Source organism: Sorex fumeus, unplaced genomic scaffold, assembly GCF_029834395.1.
Source record: "Sorex fumeus unplaced genomic scaffold, SorFum_2.1 ptg000007l, whole genome shotgun sequence".
NCBI lineage: Eukaryota > Metazoa > Chordata > Mammalia > Eulipotyphla > Soricidae > Sorex > Sorex fumeus.
The window spans coordinates 27,683,090-27,702,956 of record NW_026606064.1 but is presented as its reverse complement, the minus strand read 5'-3'; the positions used below and the strand labels follow the sequence as shown (position 1 = coordinate 27,702,956).

At 36.8% G+C, this 19,867-nt stretch overlaps 2 protein-coding genes across 6 annotated transcripts in view; one reads left to right on the top strand and one right to left on the bottom strand.

The window, feature by feature from the left end:
- The window catches only part of KIF18A (kinesin family member 18A), a 70,955-nt gene extending 70,193 nt beyond the window's left edge, over positions 1-762 (bottom strand). The window contains exon 1 of the mRNA XM_056137121.1: positions 661-762. The gene's annotated coding sequence lies outside the window, so the exon portion shown is untranslated. The remainder of the gene's footprint in view (positions 1-660) is intronic.
- A 178-nt stretch (positions 763-940) lies between these two features.
- Positions 941-19,867, top strand: part of METTL15 (methyltransferase 15, mitochondrial 12S rRNA N4-cytidine) — a 231,798-nt gene continuing 212,871 nt past the window's right edge. Inside the window, exons 1-2 of one of the 5 annotated variants that reach the window (XM_056133683.1) lie at positions 941-1,007; positions 5,304-5,565. In XM_056133683.1, the coding sequence (XP_055989658.1) occupies positions 5,320-5,565 (246 nt within the window). In that variant the 5' untranslated portion in view covers positions 941-1,007; positions 5,304-5,319. Of the gene's footprint in view, positions 1,008-1,117; positions 1,141-1,493; positions 1,629-3,418; positions 3,575-5,303; positions 5,566-19,867 lie in introns of those variants that run through there. The other 4 variants (XM_056133712.1, XM_056133693.1, XM_056133701.1 and 1 more) reach the window with 4 other exon arrangements.

Below are 19,867 nucleotides of genomic sequence, written 5' to 3'. Positions count from 1 at the left end.
CCCTAAACTGTTAAACTGAATTATTACCTTTTGGTCAAATAATCTCTTATAAACACAACAGTCAGTCTTAACCTGTCTGCGCCTGGTGTCCGAAGAGATTCTAGAGAAGAAAGAGTCTTGGACTGATTCTCTGCTTCCAGTCTCCTTTCATTTGCAGAACACATTGCTATGGACACTCTTTCCAGTCTCATCTGACCCTTGGCAATCTATTAGGCCCGGGTGGCAGGTCATCTTGATGTAACAATTGGGGCTCAGGGAAACTTGCTGACCCATCAGTGCCAGCCTCACAGCAGAACCTCTCCGACAAAAGCGTTTGTAAGTTCCCGGGCTTTCTCAAACGATAGTTTTACTTGACTATCTCGATCAGACAAAAAAAAACTCTCTAAAGTGGAGTCTAGTGGAGACACCTTGCAAGCTGCTTTTACAGTGAAAAAAGTGCACGGCCAAGGCCGAAGTCTGGGCAAGGGGCCAGGGTACCCTTTAAAACTTCCGACTTCCGCCAAACTTAAAATCCCCGTCTTCCGGCTCAACAAAAGAGGTGTGGGCCAGGCCAGGTGGATTCCCAATTCCCTGCTTCGTTACACTTCATCCCTAGGAAACGGAACCGACGCACCCGCTGCCCCCGACCCCCGCCAAGCTGGTGTTCGTTCGCAAGCCCACCTGCTCCTCGGCACTGGAATCGGCGGCACGCTTTCGTTTCCCGTACAAGTCATGAGCAGCAGCGCGCCGGAGGTCCAGGTTCCCCTCTCGGGGGTCGCCCACTCACCTCTGGCCCGGGAAACCCGACCGCCACACTTGCACTTACGAAGTCCGCCTCCCAGCGATTCAAACTCAGCTACGAGATTCAAACCCCAGCCAGCATTCTTAACGCCTCCTTTCATTGGCTGGCGTCTCCGTGACGTCATCGCGCCGGACGTTTCCGCGCCGAGCTGCAACGGGACGCCGGGAGACTTGGGCTAGCGGAGCGCGGTGGAGGCAGGGCTGGCGCCGCGTCGCCTAGGCAACGCGTAAGGCGGTTTCCGGAGGCTGGGGCCGAAGTGGGCGGGGCTAGACTGCAGCTGCAGGTGGGAGGCAGCCACCTGGGATCCTCAGGCCACCTCCGGACCCACAGGCGTTGTGCCGGGTCCCAGGGTTCAGGGAGTGAGTGAACTGGGTGTTCGCAGGGATTGGCTTGTTCCCTTTGCCAGCTGGGTGGGGGAGGCGGAGCCCGTTGGGTGTGGATTGATGGGCGCTGAGTGTTTCTTCTTTCCTCTAATGTATGCAGGCAAGGCCTCCAAGTCGCAGGGCACTTGCTGTATGGACAGTGTCAGGACCTTTTCATTTCAGCTATTTTAACTGGGGTCAGTCTGAGAGAAATTAGGCTCCATTCATGTCAATTCCAGGATTTGGGTTTGAGACATTAGGCCTTATTTCGCTGGACTCCCAGTCCTACTTCCTTTGGTGTTGATGGTGAAATTATTTGGTGTCTATTATATATTTTTCCCTTATTGCAAATAAACTCATTCAAAATTATCACCTTCGTTCAGTTTTGTAGTATTTTCTTCTTAAATATAGGTTGTAGGCATTATTTAGGGGTACTCTTTGAAAAGAACGAAATACTTGGAACAATGGGAAATAAATTTGCCAAGGTAATTCATCTTTAATTGACAGACTATTTTGTGATCTGAATTTCATTTGTATCATTACTCGTGCCTATTCATTCAGCAGTTATTGTTTATAGATTTTAGCGATATATTGGCCTAAAATTGAGCCAAAGTTCTGCATTCTTGGCAGTTTATAGTTTGGTGATTCAGTATCACCATATAAATAGGATGACACAAAATTAATACAGAATACTATTATAAAACAATTTGTGGATATTACTATGTTAGGAACATTTATTTTCTTTTGAAGACTAGATGTTGTTTATGATGCATTGTCTATGATTGTTTCTAAATTGGATTGGATTGATTGGATAGAGCACCAATAGCAGTGTTTTATTTGTGTGTATTTTGCTAATGCTATTAATTGATATTAATAATAATTTGGTTACATTAATTTCACTAAATTTTTTTGTGGTGATTTGGCAATAAAATTAAGAAATCTTTATATTTTAATGTGTATTTTTCCTTTGCTATCCTGGCAATTTATTAACTATGTTATTTAATTAAAATTAAAATAAAAAATTCATGAGATGTAGGTACTTTTTATTTTACTTGTGAGAGAATTTAGTGTTCAGAAAATTTATAACTATATTTTTCTTGTACAAAGCAGCCAATTCAGAATATTTTCATGTCTATAAAATATTTTTGAGTACAAGTGATATCAAGATAGTGTCTTAATCTAGCCTATAAATAGGCATATCTACTCATTTTCATATAACATTTGATTGATAATTTGTACAGAAATAAAAGAGTTTAAATTTTGCTTTTGACACATCCTCTAAGGCTTATAGATCTCAACGGTGTTTCCTCACTGAATCTATTTATTTTACATTTAGCTTTACTGTACACATTTAGCAGTGTTTGGGTGGCAAGATAAGATGTACACCATTAGAAGCTGGGGAGAAAGAGCACAGCAGGTGAGGAACTTTCTTGCATGCAGCCTATCTGCATTCAACTTCAGTGCCCAGAAACATGGCCTGAGGTAATCCTTAAGCATACAGCAAGGACTAAGTCCTGAGCACAGCCAAATGTGGTTCCATATACACATAAAATGGGTGTTTATCTCAAGAAATGGATATTGGGGCGGGAGAGATAGCACAGTGGGTTGGCTCTTGCCTTGCACCTGGCTGACCAGGGTTTGATCCCTGGTGGCATCCCATATGGTTCCTTGAGCACTGCCAGATTTGATTCCTGAGTTCAGAGCAAGGAGTAACCCCTGAACATCCATCTCTGGATGCGGTCCAAACAAAGTATAGTAAAAGCAATGAAATGTTAGTGTTAAAATCAATGGCATTTTTGTGCTGCCCCTCCTCCCCCTTTTTTTCAGTTCAGCAAGATGTTAAATAGCGTAACAGAAAATATAAGGGAGTGGATAAGGGAGTGGCTTATTTTCTAACAAAATGAAGGAAATAGAACCCCAAATATCTAAGCATGTGTAAGGAGACATAATTCCCTTCCCTCCCGCCTTTAAAAGAAATTGGCATTTATCTCGCCTGTTAATTTGGAAAACAGAAATTTAACACGAGGTCCATAGCAAGCTGAAAAGAGTACATACAGATAAGAACAAAACTGAAAGTTAGATTTCAACTTGCATCAGACACTGAAAAATTAAAAGTCGATTTCAACCTGGCAATTGCAGGGATTTGTTTACTTCCCCCAGGAACATCAGTTGGAAACTCCTGTGTTTGCAAAACATTTTAGTAGCTGGGGGCTGGAGGCGGCGGAACGAAAGGCACAGTCCTTGGTTGTGGGACGGACCCAGGTTCTTTCTGTCCGTCTTTGCAAGTTTCCCCCAGGTCTGGGACCCACATGTGCGGCAGAACTGGGTTCTGTCCCACTATGTTGGTCGTTGCTGGCGGAATTTAGAGGCCACCTGGAGTGTCTTGGAGCGCCAGGTGAGGAGCAGGTGGCCGAGTCCTATGAACTTTCTGGTAAACCCCAACTCACGCCTTTTGGGGAACCCCTAGGGGTAACTCATTCACCCAGAAAAAGGAAACACTGCTTTCCCTTCCCGATTCCCCGCCAAGTGTTCGTTTCAGACGTTTGCAAACAGTTTCCCTCCTGTTTCACTTTCTCTGCATTCCAGTGCCAAGTCACTGGGATGGGTTTTTGGATTTAGGAATTAAGTATACGAATTAGTTTTACCGGCAGGAAAGAAAGTAGGATCTGGTGGTAATTCTGTAGTTTGCAAATGAATTACTCACCCTGTGTACCTCCAGTTTCTTGGTCTCAATAACTCATAATGAACTTTGGAGACAGAGAAAAGCGTTCAAGGACTTAGGGAACCAGAGAGTTTCTTCTAGGTGCCTGATTTTCTGACTGCTTGCCTCTGTCCTAGTAACCCAGGGAACGTGTTTAAATCATTTGGGTTGGTTCTAAATCATTTGGGTTGGTTCTGGGAGCCCTGTGTTATCTGGTAGGAGATTGGACCCCAGTGACAAACCTCTTCGTTAGGGACCTATTTCAGAAAACAACCAAAGAGGAAATAATTATTGTCATTCTTTTCCCTGTTGACCCAAGTTTGTAGCCAGTTACTGCATAATATAATCTTTAGGCTTGTACCTTGAACACTTCAGTAAATAAATAAAAGTTGAATGCAGGAGAAATACAGGTCCTCTGACATTTAGCCATTTTTTTTTTCTATTAATTTACTTTGTTTTCCCTGTGTGGTTCCGAGTTCTATATTGAAATTTATGAGTACTTTTCGTCATTTGAGATATTAAAAGTATTAAAATATATATATTCTGTATAAAAGCACTATTTTTTTATTTTGTGTAGGTAATTTAAATACTTCAAATTCCACCATTTTAGGTTCACAGAGATGTGTTAACAGAAGAGTAGTTTCAACACATTTCTTGAACCAATTACAATGAAAAAAAATGCTTTCAGAAGGCTTTTGTTAATTGAATTTCAAAAATACATTTTCCTTTATATTTTAAGAGTTAGTTTACAAAAAAATATTCAAGTATTACTATGTCAAGGAGTATATAAATTACTTTTTTTTTTAATCTGGGGGAAACTACATATAGATAAATAAAACAAGATGAGTGTAAACAATATATGCTCAGTTGAATATTTATAAAATTATAATTAAATTGATTTGTGCAGCATTGATACAGGCCTTTGGTAAAGCAATCTTGTCAGAAAATATTCATGACCGATGTGCAAGATTTTGAGACTAATAAGCTCCCTTACTTTTCGGATGTTCATGCAATCTTTTTATAGGGATAATCTCTTAATGCAAAGTTAAATTGAAGATGTATATTTGGTATCATGAGACATATACAGAAACCCACATAAAGTTAACAGGGATACAAATAATCTCTTCAGACATACAAACAGCATAGTCAATAAAAATTTGAATATTCTTTAGACTTAATTAAAAATCAGACAAGCTTATTTTAGAAAAATGACGACTGAATAATAAACTTTACATCCTTTTAGAAAATGGTTTACAGCTTACTAGGCAATATTATAAATTAATATTTTCAAATAATTTCTGAAGTTTTTTTACATAAATTAATAACGTTTGCTTGTTTAAGATGATAAATCTTACTGTTTTGTTAGTTTGCTTTCCCTTAGGTATTGCCTTTTTAAAAAAAATTATGGCATTTCTAGAAAAAAAGTCTTAAGTCACATTATTGTATCTTTTTCTCCTAGATTTCTGATCTACAGGATGCTTCGATACCCATTTATTTGTAAAACCTATAAAGAATTTTTTTCATGCTGGACAGAATCTGCCATATTTTATTTAGGTGGCTGGCAAAGAAATATACATGCTACAGCAGGAAGATGCAATGAATCTGAAGGCCAGAAACAAACAGATCAAACTGGAGCTAGAGATTCTGAAGCTGTGACTCAATTGCATATTCCAGTAATGGTGGATGAAGTTGTTCGTTGTTTGGCACCACAAAAGGGACAGGTGAGTTGATGTTAAAAAAAAAAATTATAAAAATCGCAGTATAATTTAATTTATTATGAACGGAATTATTGAATTGATCATTTGAATAATTGTATTATTATTAATTGAATTATTAATTCAGTTATTCAATATTATTCAACATATAATAGAATATTAAAAATTAATCACAGTATTAAGTAAAATAAAATACAATTCATTTTTTAAGTATATTCACAAGGTTATACAAGCATCATCACTGTCTAGTTCACAAACGGCTTTATTTCCCAAAGAGGAACTCTTGTGATCACTAACATTCTCTTTCTATTGACCTCCTCCCCTTTCCTTTATTCCTGAAAACTATTGATTTTTTTCTCTCTCCTTGGAATTTCCTGTTCTGATGTTTTATGTACGTCCACTATTAATATGTGGCCTTTGTTTACTGCCTTTTACATGGTATGTTTTAAGATTTGTCCTTGTTGTAGCATGCATCTGTCAACATTCCTTTTTGTACTCAAGTCATTCCAATGTGTCGCTGTACCACTGTTTTTTAAAAATTCAGCAGTCAACATAAGGGCATTTATATTTCCACATTTTGACTATTGTGAAGTTGTGAATAATGCTACTATGAATAGTCATTGATTAGTTTTTGTGTTCGCATATGTAAACATTTTCAATTTTTTTATATGTACTTAGAAATGCAGCCTAAATTGGTATAAGAAAATGCTCTAAAATTTACAGAGAGATTACAAAACTGTTAACTTTCTGAAAATTAAGCACAATTATAAAATAAACCTTTATCTATGTTCATATGCATAAGATGTATTAGAATGGCTCATATAAAAGTCATTAGTGAGATGCCTATAAAAATATTTAGGGGAGAAGTAATTATAACAGACTAGACAATATATTTTGTATGTTTTGAGGCCCTGGCTTGATCTTCACCACTGCATTTTTCCTAGAGCAGCCTTGGAGTAAACTCTGAGCATGGAGCTGGTCGTATCCCCAAAGCACTACCTGATGTGGCCCCAAACACCCTCCAACCCTGAAAAAAGAACGATATTTTGGTTATTTTGTTCTCAGTATGTATATTTCTAATCAACAAATAAATCTAACACTACTCTATTTTTCTGTGATGCTGGGGATTAAATCAAGACTCGCACATGTTAGCCATGTGCTGTAGCACTGAGCTACATCACCAGCCTTCTATTCAGAATTATTTATTTTTAAAGTGAAGTACTTTGTTTAAAAAAAGGAGGGAGGGAAGAGGGAGAGAAAGAGAGGAAGAGTTCAAGTTCAAGAAAGAGGAATAACATGTTCAAGAATGTGAGCTCAGGAAAGGAGGAAGAAGAGGAAGGAGCAAGAAAAAGGAATAACATGTTCAAGAAAGAATGTGGGATCAGGGAAGAGAGGAGAGGAAGAGAGAGACTGGGAGAGAGGGAGAGAGAAAGAGAAGAGAGAGACAGAGGCAGAGATAGAGAGTGGAGTGAGAGAACACAAAAAGTCCAGACACACTTTTAAGAGAACTTGGGCTTCCCTATATAGAGACGTGTGATGGCTCACTGCCATCCATCACATAATAGGGATGCCAAAATTTTCATGAAAAGTAAGTTAAAAAATTAAATTGAATTGTTTCCTTTTAATTTCTGGAGATATAGTACAAGGGGAGAAGGCACTTGCCTTCCATCAGCTGACTCTGGTTTGATCCCCAATACTGCATATTATCTCTTGAGCACCCTACCTACATGAGTGGTCCATGGGCAATGAATCAGGAATAAGACCTGAGCATAGCTGAGTGTGGCCCAAGAACAACCATCCAAAAAAAAAAAGCAAAACCAAACCAAAAATCTCAAACGTCCAAATTTCCTGTTGAATATGATTACAAAATAAAGTTATTTTCTCTAAAGGCTGAAAATGCAAGGATCATAATACTCATACCCAAATGTGATTACAAAAAAAACTGTACATATATAATGTTTGTCAATATATATGGGTGAACAGGAGCAGGTCATTAAAAAGTGGAACTGAATTCAGTAACTCAAATATGACTTCCGGAATCAGTAACCAGATTTCATTCTATAAATTTGCTGAACTTGTTAGTAAAACCAAATAGATATTTTATTTATTTTTTGTATTTATTTATTTTGGGGGCTATACTCAGTATTGCTGTGGACTTTCTCCTAGCTCTGCACTTAAGGGTCACTACTGGTGGTTTAGGGGACTGTATGGCGTACTAGGAATAGAACGGAGGTCGATTGTATGAAAGGCAGTATGCCTTGCCTGAATACTATTGTTCTAGCCTAAAACCAAATGTTTATTTAGCATTAACTCATGAAGAAGAAAATTGATGAAGCACGAATTCCATGCAGATCTTCTTCTTTTTTGGTTTTTTTTTTTTTACTAAATTAGCGTTGTTTAAAAATCAAGTGAAGTAAAATTAGATTATTGTACAATTTGACCCATCTCACTATTTTATTCTGTTCGAGTTCCTGACAAATGCAATGTTCATTTAATTTGACATTTCTTTGTTCAACTTTGATTTGGGTTTTCTAGTAACTTTTTATTGAAAGTTTGATTTTTATAAATGTTATTTTTAAAAAGTTTTTTGTGTGGTACTCTTAGAGATGCTGTCATATCTTACCTTTCCTGCAGTCTGGCAGACAGCTTTATTTGCTGTTCCCTTAATCTTAAAGTAATAAAGAACTGGTGACAGTCCTTGGACAGGAAAGGTCTTCATTTCATTCAGAATCAATTATTTCCATCTTTTCTTCCTGAGTCTTTTCCCCAAAATCATTTTCCTTTGCAAACTATGAGTCATACAGTCACTTTTATCAATCACCCACTTAATTACTGTTTTTCACATTGACTTCAATGGTGGATTTACAAATGAATCTTTTGATCATAACAGGAACTTGAAAAAAAGTAGCTAAATGTAATTTCTTGTGAAGCCTTGAGAATTGAATAGTTGTTCCTTTTTCTTAAAATATAATCAGAGGTACTTACTGAAAATATTTTTTTGGGGGGTGGGAGTTGAGACCACACCCAGCAGTGCTCAGGACTTACTCCTGGCTCTGTGCTCAGGAATCACTCCTGGTGGTGGTCAGGGGATCATATGAGGTGCCAAGGATAAAACCCGGACCTACCTCATGCAAGGCAAACCCACTACTTGCCATATTCTCTTTTTATCACCCCATCACCCCCAAGAAGTTTTAGTTATTTTGTACTATAGTGTTTTTTTATATATATAACATTAAGTTATTTTGTAGGTACATTTAAAATATTTACCAGTTAGTATTAAACTTTTTTTTCCCTCTCCCCTCAGGTTTTAGACAGTGAATTAGATATATCATAACTGTTTATCTTGACCATTTTTTAAAAATTATTCTAAAAATGCTTTTCTTATTTCTGGAAATGTTTCAATGTAGGCTACCTTCATCAGTTTTTTAATTCTCAGTTTCTGGAATCAGGAGTAAATAAGCATGGTGCTTTCTAGATGAAGATGGTACTAGTTTTATTTTTGTTTTTTGTTTTTGGGCTTTGGACCATACCTGTCAGGGCTATTCCCAGCGTGATCCTTGGATTCACTCCTGTGGTGCTCAGAGGACCATATTTGGTCCTGGGGATTGAACTCTAGCCTCCTGTATCCAAGGCACACACTCTCCTGCTGAGCTCTCTGTCTGGTCCTGAAGGTGGTGTCCTCTGGAAGAAAGAAGATTTTTTTGTATTCATTGCCAAGTAGTAGTGCCTGTGGGCACTACTTGATGACTTGTGTTTCTATAAGAATGATCCGTTATGAGGAAGATGAGGAACAAGCTAGGACTAGAACCAGTAACGGTAGCGTTTTAAAAAAGGAACTCTCATGGTAGCAGAACTAATTCTGCATGCAAACGAGGAAATAAAATTCACTTCATCTGGCCAATGGGAAGATTAGACAGTTTACCACTGTAAATTGCTGAAAAATATTGTATCTTCCGTAGTATGAGAGCATGAAACATTAGCTGTTATCATCATAGGGATAGAAAAAGCTAGTTGGGTAGCTAGCAATGGTGGAAATAAAAGTTCCAACAAAAGTCTGATTAAATAATTAATTCCTTCTGAGGAGGGAATAGGTACAAAAGCTGGGAACATGACTAAACTGATTCAAATTCAGTTGAGGTATGTGAGATATAGCTGAGCAGTAGGGCGCTTATCTTGTGTGTGTGTGATGCCGGGTTTTTCCCTAACTGGCATGGCAGAAACAAGCCAAACGACCTCCGAGATAGATTATGATGGCAAATACCAGGTTAAGTGTATAAGATTGGTTTTATAAATATTTGAAATAAGTGTCAACTATTTCGGTAGTCTTAGATTTTAATATTAATTTTGTTTAAATTTGCATAAGTTGTCAAGGTATTATGTTGTCTTTATAAAGTAATTATGCCTTGTACAACATGCTGTTTTTTTAAACTTAGTTGTAGTATTTCAAGTGGAAATCTTTGTGATCTTTAATGGAGAGTAAATGTCAGAGAAATCCTAAGAAAACATGTTTGCTCTGTTTAAATATTGAAACTTTTTCTCAGGAAGGGGAAGTTTTATTTATTTATCTTCTAATTAAGTGTAAATCCTGCCCATATCATAAGCAACAGAATGAATGCCTCGGTTCATATTTGCAAACATACACACTTGCATACAACTATGTATATATGTATTAATATTAGAATTCCAGGTGGAGTGAATTTTGTCAAAAGTGGTACTTGTTTTTTTTTATTTTTTTAAATTAAAAATGTTTCTTTGAAACAATAAGTTTTACTTTGCATTATATTATTATTTGAAAACTTTTGTCATCAAACAAAAATTATATACTAAGTTACCTTTATCAAAATAACTTCTGAAATGTGGTATTTCTAATGCTGTGTTGGTAAATATTTTAACATCTGGGTTGGTACTGGAGCGATAGCACAGCGGAAGGGCATTTGCCTTGTGCATAGGCCAGTCCGGCTGGGCCGGGTTCGATTCCTTGGTCCCTCTCAGAGAGCCCGGCAAGCATCCGAGAGTATCTCACCCGAATGGCAAAGCCAAACACAGTAACAAGTCTCAAAATGGAGACGTTACTGGGCCCGCTTGAACAAACTGATGAACAATGGGAGGACAGTGTTTGTGGTTTTGTTTGGTTGGAGGGTTGGGCTGTCATATAAAATTCTTAAAAGAACAAAAACCTTGATTTCTTTTGTTTGCATATTTTATCCATGCTCATACTTTTATCATGATTTATTTGAAGCTACTTATCTGATATCACTAAATGTAGTTTTAGGAAAAAAATATGTATAGTTGACTCATTCAAACTAGTGAGAATGACACTGCATGTGATTGCAATTCTGGATAAGTTGCAAAACTCTATTTTTCTTTCTAGTTTATAATTCCACATGTAAGTCAATTACTGTCAAAAACAGTATTGTTAGTGTAAATTTGTTTATATAATTTGCTTATTAAATTTATGATGTAGTTTGACTGCCAAACTTTGAAATCAATATTTGTGTAAATTTTTTTTGCAATTTTGATTCACACAGGTAGTTATAAAATGTAATCACGATCACGATCACGACCACCCTGTTGTTCGTCGATTGCCTCGAGCAGGTGCCAGTAACGTCTTCTTCGTCCTAGCCCTGAGATTTTTTTTTTTTTAAAGTGCCATATTCAAGGCTTTTTCAGGGTTAGGAGAATGAGACCCATCATTGTTACTGGTATTTGGCATATTGGGTATACCACGGGGAGTTTGCCAGACTCTGCCGTGTGGGCATGTTACATTTGGTAGCCTGCCAGTTTGACCAAATTAGGAATGAGATGATAAGATGTCACTTCCGGGAGCTGAGTGTGATGATCTCTGGATCCTGGCCGTTGTTGGAGTTACACGGCAGTTGGTGGGTGTAACTGTCTAGTTACTGGCAGGTCCAGTCCCAAACTGTGCAGGCTTGGAGATCTCAGCCCCGGGTCCCACACACCTGGGTTCCTCTGTCAGTTCTTTTATGAGTGAGGCTCATCCAAGTGTGTGGAGAGTGGTCCCAGCATGGCCTTGGCTGGGCCTCGGTGGTCTTCAGCTGTTGGGCCCTGGTGGAGACAGTCAGGCATAGGGTAGGAGACTCTGCCTTGTTCTCTCCCAGGAGCTGAGTGTGATGATCTCTGGATCCTGGCCGTTGTTGGAGTTACACGGCAGTTGGTGGGTGTAACTGTCTAGTTACTGGCAGATCCAGTCCCAAACTGTGCAGGCTTGGAGATCTCAGCCCCGGGTCCCACACACCTGGGTTCCTCTGTCAGTTCTTTTATGAGTGAGGCTCATCCAAGTGTGTGGAGAGTGGTCCCAGCATGGCCTTGGCTGGGCCTCGGTGGTCTTCAGCTGTTGGGCCCTGGTGGAGACAGTCAGGCATAGGGTAGGAGACTCTGCCTTGTTCTCTCCCAGGAGCTGAGTGTGATGATCTCTGGATCCTGGCCGTTGTTGGAGTTACACGGCAGTTGGTGGGTGTAACTGACTAGTTACTGGCAGGTCCAGTCCCAAACTGTGCAGGCTTGGAGATCTCAGCCCCGGGTCCCACACACCTGGGTTCCTCTGTCAGTTCTTTTATGCGTGAGGCTCATCCAAGTGTGTGGAGAGTGGTCCCAGTATGGCCTTGGCTGGGCCTCGGTGGTCTTCAGCTGTTGGGCCCTGGTGGAGACAGTCAGGCATAGGGTAGGAGACTCTGCCTTGTTCTCTCTATTATAAAATGTAATAGGTTTTAAAAATTCTTAAATAAAGGTGGTAAGGGAATTTTTACTAAAATCAAAGGAGCATTTTGTTATTAATCTATTAAATCACTTCAGCAATATAAAAGTTATAGATACATATATATCCATGGCTAATCATCAAAATATATATGAAACAATAATTTGTAGAAGTTTAGGGAGAAATAGCATTATGATATGAGCTGGAGGCTTAGTACCTCTTTCAGAAAATTAAAAAAACAAATGGATAACTAGGAAATAGAGGCCTTAACTACCACAATTAGCAAACTAGATCTGATAACTATAAAGACCATTCTGCCAATAATAGTAGCATACATACTTGTCTTAAATCCATGAGCTATTTTCCAGTAATTCCAGTATATTTCAATTCACAAATTAGATTTCAATAGATTTTAAAAGATAGCATAAAAAATAATTTTTCTGACTTTAGTGTCATGAAGTTAGAAATCAAGCATTATAAAAATTGGAACAGTTCATGAGTTTGTGGAAAATTAACAGCATCCTTTTCTCCTTGTGAATTATAGGATTTTATTTTTTGAAAACCCTGTAGATTACACACGAGCAAACAAATCCTTTAGAAGTAATGATGAATGAATTCAGTAAAGTAAAATAGAGCAAAAAGAACTTAAAAAAAGTACTGTGCTTGAGCAATTTTGAAAATAACACTCTTGAAAATAAACAACCAATAAAAAAGAGAAATCACAAGGGGAAGTAGAAAATTACATAGATAGGTAAAACAAAATGCAACACTGTCAAATTTGTAGTTCATAGTTTCCAGCAGAAAAAATTTATTTATATATTTATAACCCACTACATTAAAGCATAGCTATAAACATTATGAAAGATCATAAAGGTTTAAAAAGTAATTAATCAGAAAATTAAAAAAAAGAGATAAGCCAAAGAATTCAAAGAGATCAATAAGACAGTAAATCTTAGGTAGTTGGAGACTAATACTAAGACAAAAAGGAGGAATACTCAGATTGCTAAATTGAAAGTGGGTCTATAACAATTCTGTAGAAATTGAAAGTATTATACTAGAGTTCAGTGACCACTTACATGGTCACAAAATTGATAGCCTAGATGAAATGGACAAGTTCTTAGAAACACAAAGCTTGCTAAGACTAAGTAAAGAAGAAATTGAAACTCTTAGAAGGCCTATAATTAATAAGATTGACTTAATTATGAAAAAAACTCTAGATAGAGAAATATTCTAGATCTATAGTGTTTCACTGATAAACCTTCCAAAGTAAGATTTAGTACTAACCTTTTTCATATTTCAAAAAAACTTGAGAAAGGACGAGGAATACTAACTTATCCTATTATGTTAACTGTTCCTTGATACCAAAGCTAAAGCCTTTGGTATACGAGCAATACAGATATATACGTGTGTGTATATATACACGCATGTATATATGCATACATATATATATAGTGGATATTGTTATAAAAGTCTTCAATAAAATACTGGCAAATAGAATTAAGCAGCATATTAAATGATTATTCACAACATCCCAGTGAAATTTATTTGGAAGGCAAGGATGGCTCAGTATATAGCAATTGGTAAGTGTAATGTCAGGTCATTATAATGAAAAAACCATTCAGAGGAAAACATTTAACCAGTTTTAACACTAAGCAAGGTAGGCATTGAAGGAGGTTACCTAACCTCAAATATCATAAAAGGAATATGTTGACTGACTTTCATGTGCAATGGTAAAAGACTGAAATGTTTCCTTGAAGATGAAGAACAAGGCAAGGATGTCTGTTTTCACCACTATGACATTACCTATTATTACCATTCTGTTTGGAGTCTTACACCAGGAAAAAAAGTAAAACAGATTTTAAAGAAAGTTTTTAAAGAAAGATTTTAAAGAAAGAAAAAATTTATCTCTTTGTTGATGATATGGCTTTATTTTTTGAAAATTCTGTAGATTACACACAAGCAAACAAATTCTTTAGAACTAATGATGAATGAAGTCTGTAAAGTGGTACAAAGCAAGTAAAAAAATACTGTACTTGAGCAAAAATAGTTTCATTTTATCAACATCTGAAAGATTAAAATACTTTGAAATTAACCATGATGAAAGGTGTATGTAATAGAAAATGAAAGTATAAAATATTTAAAAAAAGAAATATAACATTGGGACTGACCTCATATTCATGGATTGAACTATTTAAAATTTTTAAAATGTCAGTGCCCCTGAAAACTTAGAGATATAATATGTGAACTAAAATCACAAATATCTTTGATCATAGAAAAGCATTTTAAATTTATATAAACTCCTAGAGGACCTTATATATTTCATTTTGGGGCCACATCTGGTAGTACTCAAGGTTTATTCCTGACTGCTCAGGGATCTGGCCTGGAATTCTTTGGGTACCATTTGGGTTGCCAGAGGTTGATTACCCGGGTATTTGCATGTAAAGCAAACACCCTATCCACTGTATTATTATTTTTCTACCCCTAAGGACCTTGGAGGATCTGGATGGAAGATGCTCGACTCCAATCCTCCAAATTCCAGCAGGCGGGGGTCACACCCACCACCTGGCCCCCTGGCGCCGTGTAATCCCATCAGCGGCCAAGACTCAGAGACGATAAAATCCACATCTTATCAGAACTTTTTTTTATGACATCTTATTATCTCATTCCTACTTTGGACAAACTTGCAGGCTATCGAATGTAGCCTGCCCACAGGGCAGAGTCTGGCGTACCAAATATGCCAAATACCAGTAACAATGATGGGTCTCATTCTCCTAAAGAGCCGTGAGTATAATCTCAGGGCTAGGATGAAAGAGACGTTACTGGGGCCTGCTCGAGGCAATCGACGATTAACAGGATGATGAAATGAAAAAAAATGAAAGGATCTTAGTTAATCTTAAAAAAGAAGAATCAACCTTGAAGATTCTTATTTTCTGATTTCAAAACTTGCATTAAAGCTACAGTAACCAAAATTGCTATAGTATACTAGCATAATGTTAGAGGAACAAAATGATAGAAAATAATAGTGTCCAGAAATAAACCCTTTCATTAGTGCTCAAATGATTTTCGACAAGGAAGTCATTATTCAATTGGAAGTTTCTGAAGCACAGGCCAAGATAGAGAAAGGAGCCTGGTGAGTTGTGCTGGTACATGAAATGGTCAGAACAGAAACAGCATTCAGTTCTGTAAGCGTCCCAGCAGAGAAAAGAAGTATTATTCAATAGAGAAAGGATAGTCTTTTCAACAAATTGTTCTAGAAAAACTGAGTGGTGACATTAAACAAAATAAAAAAAAATGATTCTTACCTAACGATGCACAGAAATTAAGTCAAAATTGATCACAAGTATACACATAACAAAGCTGTAGTATTTAGGAGAAATGCTATAGCTTTTTCCCAAACCTATAACGTATAGTTGTGCTTTATGAAATTTAAAAAAGAGATTTTACCTCCAAAGATAATTTTCCCATTGTAAAAGGGCAAGCCCATAAAACAGCTGAAAATATTTGCAAATTGTAGATTTATAAAGGGATTAATATCTAGAATGTGTGTAGAAATTCTCAAACTCCATAGGAATGTAAGCAAGACAATTTAAAAAAAAATGGGAGATAGGTTTATTTCTCTAGTTATATGAATTCCTGATAAGCACATGAAAAATGTTTAACATCACTTATCTTTAGTGAACTACAAATAAGAATTAAAATGAGATACCAGTTTTGCATGCTGGAATACTAAATTCAATTCCCGGTGGCAGATGGTCCCTGGCTCACTGCTGGTTGTGGATCCCAAAGCCAACACACATAGCAACAATAAAATTATAGTTGGAGAGACCAGAGAGATAGTAGAATGGATAAGGTGCTTGCCTTACACATGGCCGACCCCATTTCTGTTGGCATCACCCTATATTGTCATCACTTAGTCCTCTGAGCCCAGCCAAGAGTGATCAGTCCCTGTAATCAGTCAGGAGTAAGCCTTGAGTATGTCCAGGTGTGGCCCCCAAACAAAACAACACTAGCATGTTGGCAAGGATGTGTAGACATTAGAGTTCTTACAGGCTGTTAGAAATTTTAAAAAACAAAATGCCTATGGAAAAAAAGGTCATTTTAAGGTGGCTTCTTAAATAAAAATAGATATGTGAGAGAGGGAGGTCAGTGGGTTGAGAGTATGCTTTGCATGTAAGAGGACGGGTTCATGCCTAGCACTGCAGAGTCAGCTGAGCACTGCCTGAGCACCACTGGGTCTGACCTTAAGTCCCCAAATAAAATTGTCATATAATTTAATGATCCTTATGTTCGGTTATATATATTAAAAGTAATTGAAAAAGGCCCTTCTTAGAAATATTTGTGTATCCATTTTAATAACATTCATAATGACTAAAATATGACAGTGTTCATTGATGCATGCATAAACAAAATGTGTTGTATATATACAGTGGAGTATTACTCAGCCTTACTATAGGATGAACTTATGCAATATGATGCATATTGGTATTTTTATGTTTAATGGATGCACCATGAAGAGCTTTTTCTATGTGAAATAAACAGATCACAAAAGACATACCTGTAGAAGACCATTCACTTGAGGTATTTGGTGAAGTTAACATCTTAGAAAGGAAGTTGGGTAACTGTTTTCAGAGTCCCTTTTGTCTTCAGGTGTTTAATTGGCTTAGAGTTTCATTTTGTGAAAGTGAAGTGAGTTGTTTAATTTATGTCATTGCTATAGTTTCATGCTACATTTCTTACCACAGGGGAAAAAAAAGCAATTAAAAATCAGGTTACCAAGGCTGATAGAGAGCTCAAAGGACTGGATTATGGATCTAGCATGCTGTAAGCATCTTATTTGGTCCTCAGAAGTAGGAGTAGCTCCCTCACCCCCCAAATACAAAGAAAATTGCTATTCACCCTTTGAAAGAAACAATGATTTTCCTGTTTGTGGTTCCTTGAAATAGGTGCTAGTTTTTATTTATTTGTTGTGTTTTGGGATATAGCCTGCTGTGCTCAGGGCTTATTTCTGGCTCTCTTCAGAAATCACTCCTGGCAGGGCTGGGGAAACCATGTATGTATGGTGCTGGGGATTGAACCTGATTTGGGCGCCCACAAGGCAAGCACCTTAACCAGTGCACTAGCTCTCTGTCCCCAAAGCATAGATTATCATGTGAATATTTGCTCGAGCGGGCCCAGTAACGTCTCCATTGGAGACTTTGTTGTTACTGTGTTTGGCATATCGAATACGTCACGGGGAGCTTGCCAGGCTCTGCCGTGCGGGCAAGATACTCTCGGTAGCTTGCCAGGGCTCTCCGAGAGGGGCGGAGGAATCGAGCTCGGGTTGGCCATGTTGGCTGCGTGCAAGGCAAACGCCCTACCGCTGAAATTTTTCTTTTCTATTTGTCTGTTATGTATTCTGTATTCTCACACATTTTTTACATGATGTATGTTTAAGAACTAAGAGATGTATGTGAAAAAGTACAATGTATGAGTGAAGGAATATTTTAGAAGTATTTTTTGACATCTAAAATATTCCTATAATATTTACAAATCCTACTTATTTAGATTTTTGATTAGCACATCTAAATCTATGTTATATGATATATGTTATCAAAGAGATGCTGTTATTTGGCAAGTCAGTAGCATTTATGAGGATCTATAGTACCTGATACTGTGATTAATATTTTGTCATTAAATTTTTAAAATTTTAAAGTTTTTGCTTGGCAGGTGATTCAAAGACTTGGAGCATATGCTTTTTATGTGAGAGCCCCAGTTTCAGTCCTTAGTACCATGTGGTCCCTAAGAGCATTCATTGCTAACGCAGTCCCCAAACTCTAAACCAAGAGTAGTTACTAGACGCTGCTAACACTTACCAGGTGTGACCAAAATGCCAATAACAAAAGAAACAAACCCACTAAATTTAACCCAGAGTTAAAAGTGCTAAACACAAAAACAATTAGAAAATTAATTCTTATATTTGTTCATTTATTTAAAACATTTTTCTGACATTTTGCTTTAGAATTAATTTTTCGAAACCAAAATGTAGTAGTTAATCCCATCTTCAAGTATCAGATATTTAAATTATTCAATTTTGAGGTGGTGCCTGAAAGACATTGGCAAATTTACCATCTTACCCTGATAGAAGAATATATAGTTAATGTTAACTTATCAAATGACAGTTCATATTATATAAGAAATGTAAAGATAATGCAGAAATAAGTTTTTCTGATAAATAAACAAAATTGATTGGTATATGTCTTGAGATCTTAGGTCTTTATAGGTAAATGAGCCACTCAGTTAAACTCAAAATACTTCTTAGTTTTATTTTTAACAAGTTTTATTTTTATCATGTTAAAGTTTCTTTTTAAAAAATTAATTAATTAATTTTGGTTTCTCCCAGCAATGCTGAGGGGTTACTTCTGGTGGTGTTCACCAGGGATCAAACTCGGGTTGGCTGCATGCAAGGCAAACACCCTACCTTGCTCCAGTCCAACCAATCATGTTAAAGTTTTAGGTAGTGAATGTATCATAATTTAAAATGAAAACATTTGTTTTGTATTAATTGTTACTATTTAAAATGTGATTTTGCTTGTATGCATTTTTATATACATTTGAATAACTATGATTTACATTGATTTCCTTACTAAAAGCTTTTAGCAATTGCAATGTATTTCTTGAATATATACCTATTCATTCATTCCTGGTAGCTGGTGAATATTCTTGCTTTCCTACCAATGCTAAATGTCTTTTTTATTTTCAGTTGTTCTCCTAGTGCCTCTTGGGGGTTGGAGGGTGGATTCCATACCGGCTGGGGGTGAAACCTAGACCTCCTCCATGCGAAGTGTAAATTCTAGCCTTTGGAGCATTCTCTCAGCACTGAATTAATGTCTTTTTATGTTTTTACATATTTATCATCGTTAGAGTTTAGAAGGCAATAATTGTGAAATTCAGGTAAACAAAACTAATACCTTAATTGATTCCTTTGCCTATCCAGTGTCTTTATATTTTCTTCTTCTATTTAAATTTTTTTGCAGTCTTCATTTTATTATTAAAATAATCAAAATAGGAGATTGATTTTACTTTATATTTAACTTCACAGTAAATTAGAAATTATGATTTTAAAAATTACTAGTCCAGCTATATATCCCCAATAAATGTCAATCTATTATAAAAATGGTAACACTTTCATGTTTAAATGCCAAATATGTTAAAGTTCTCAATTTTTTTATTAAATTAATTTTTTTCTTTATGTAAGAGTTATTCTTCTTAGTAAATAAAGGCCCGGAGGGAAAGCATGGGAAGCTCATTGGAAGAGAAAGGAGAAACAAGTGAGATTTTTCTGTTCACAAAGCGCATTTGCATGAGTCATCCTGAGTACTGGTTACTCTCTATTTAGGTCAGCACTGGTCCTTGATCAATAGTCTAATCATAATTGCTGCAAGAGACTAGGTTTGGTGGTTCTGTATTTTTCTATTTTTCTGAGTTCTAGATTATTTTTGTTAAGAGTGTTAAGTGTACCTTGACCTTGTGAGTTTTCATAACTGTTTATTGTATTCTTCCACCAACTCCTCCCCACATAACAAATTGTTGAGCTGTAAGCAGCATACTTAAATT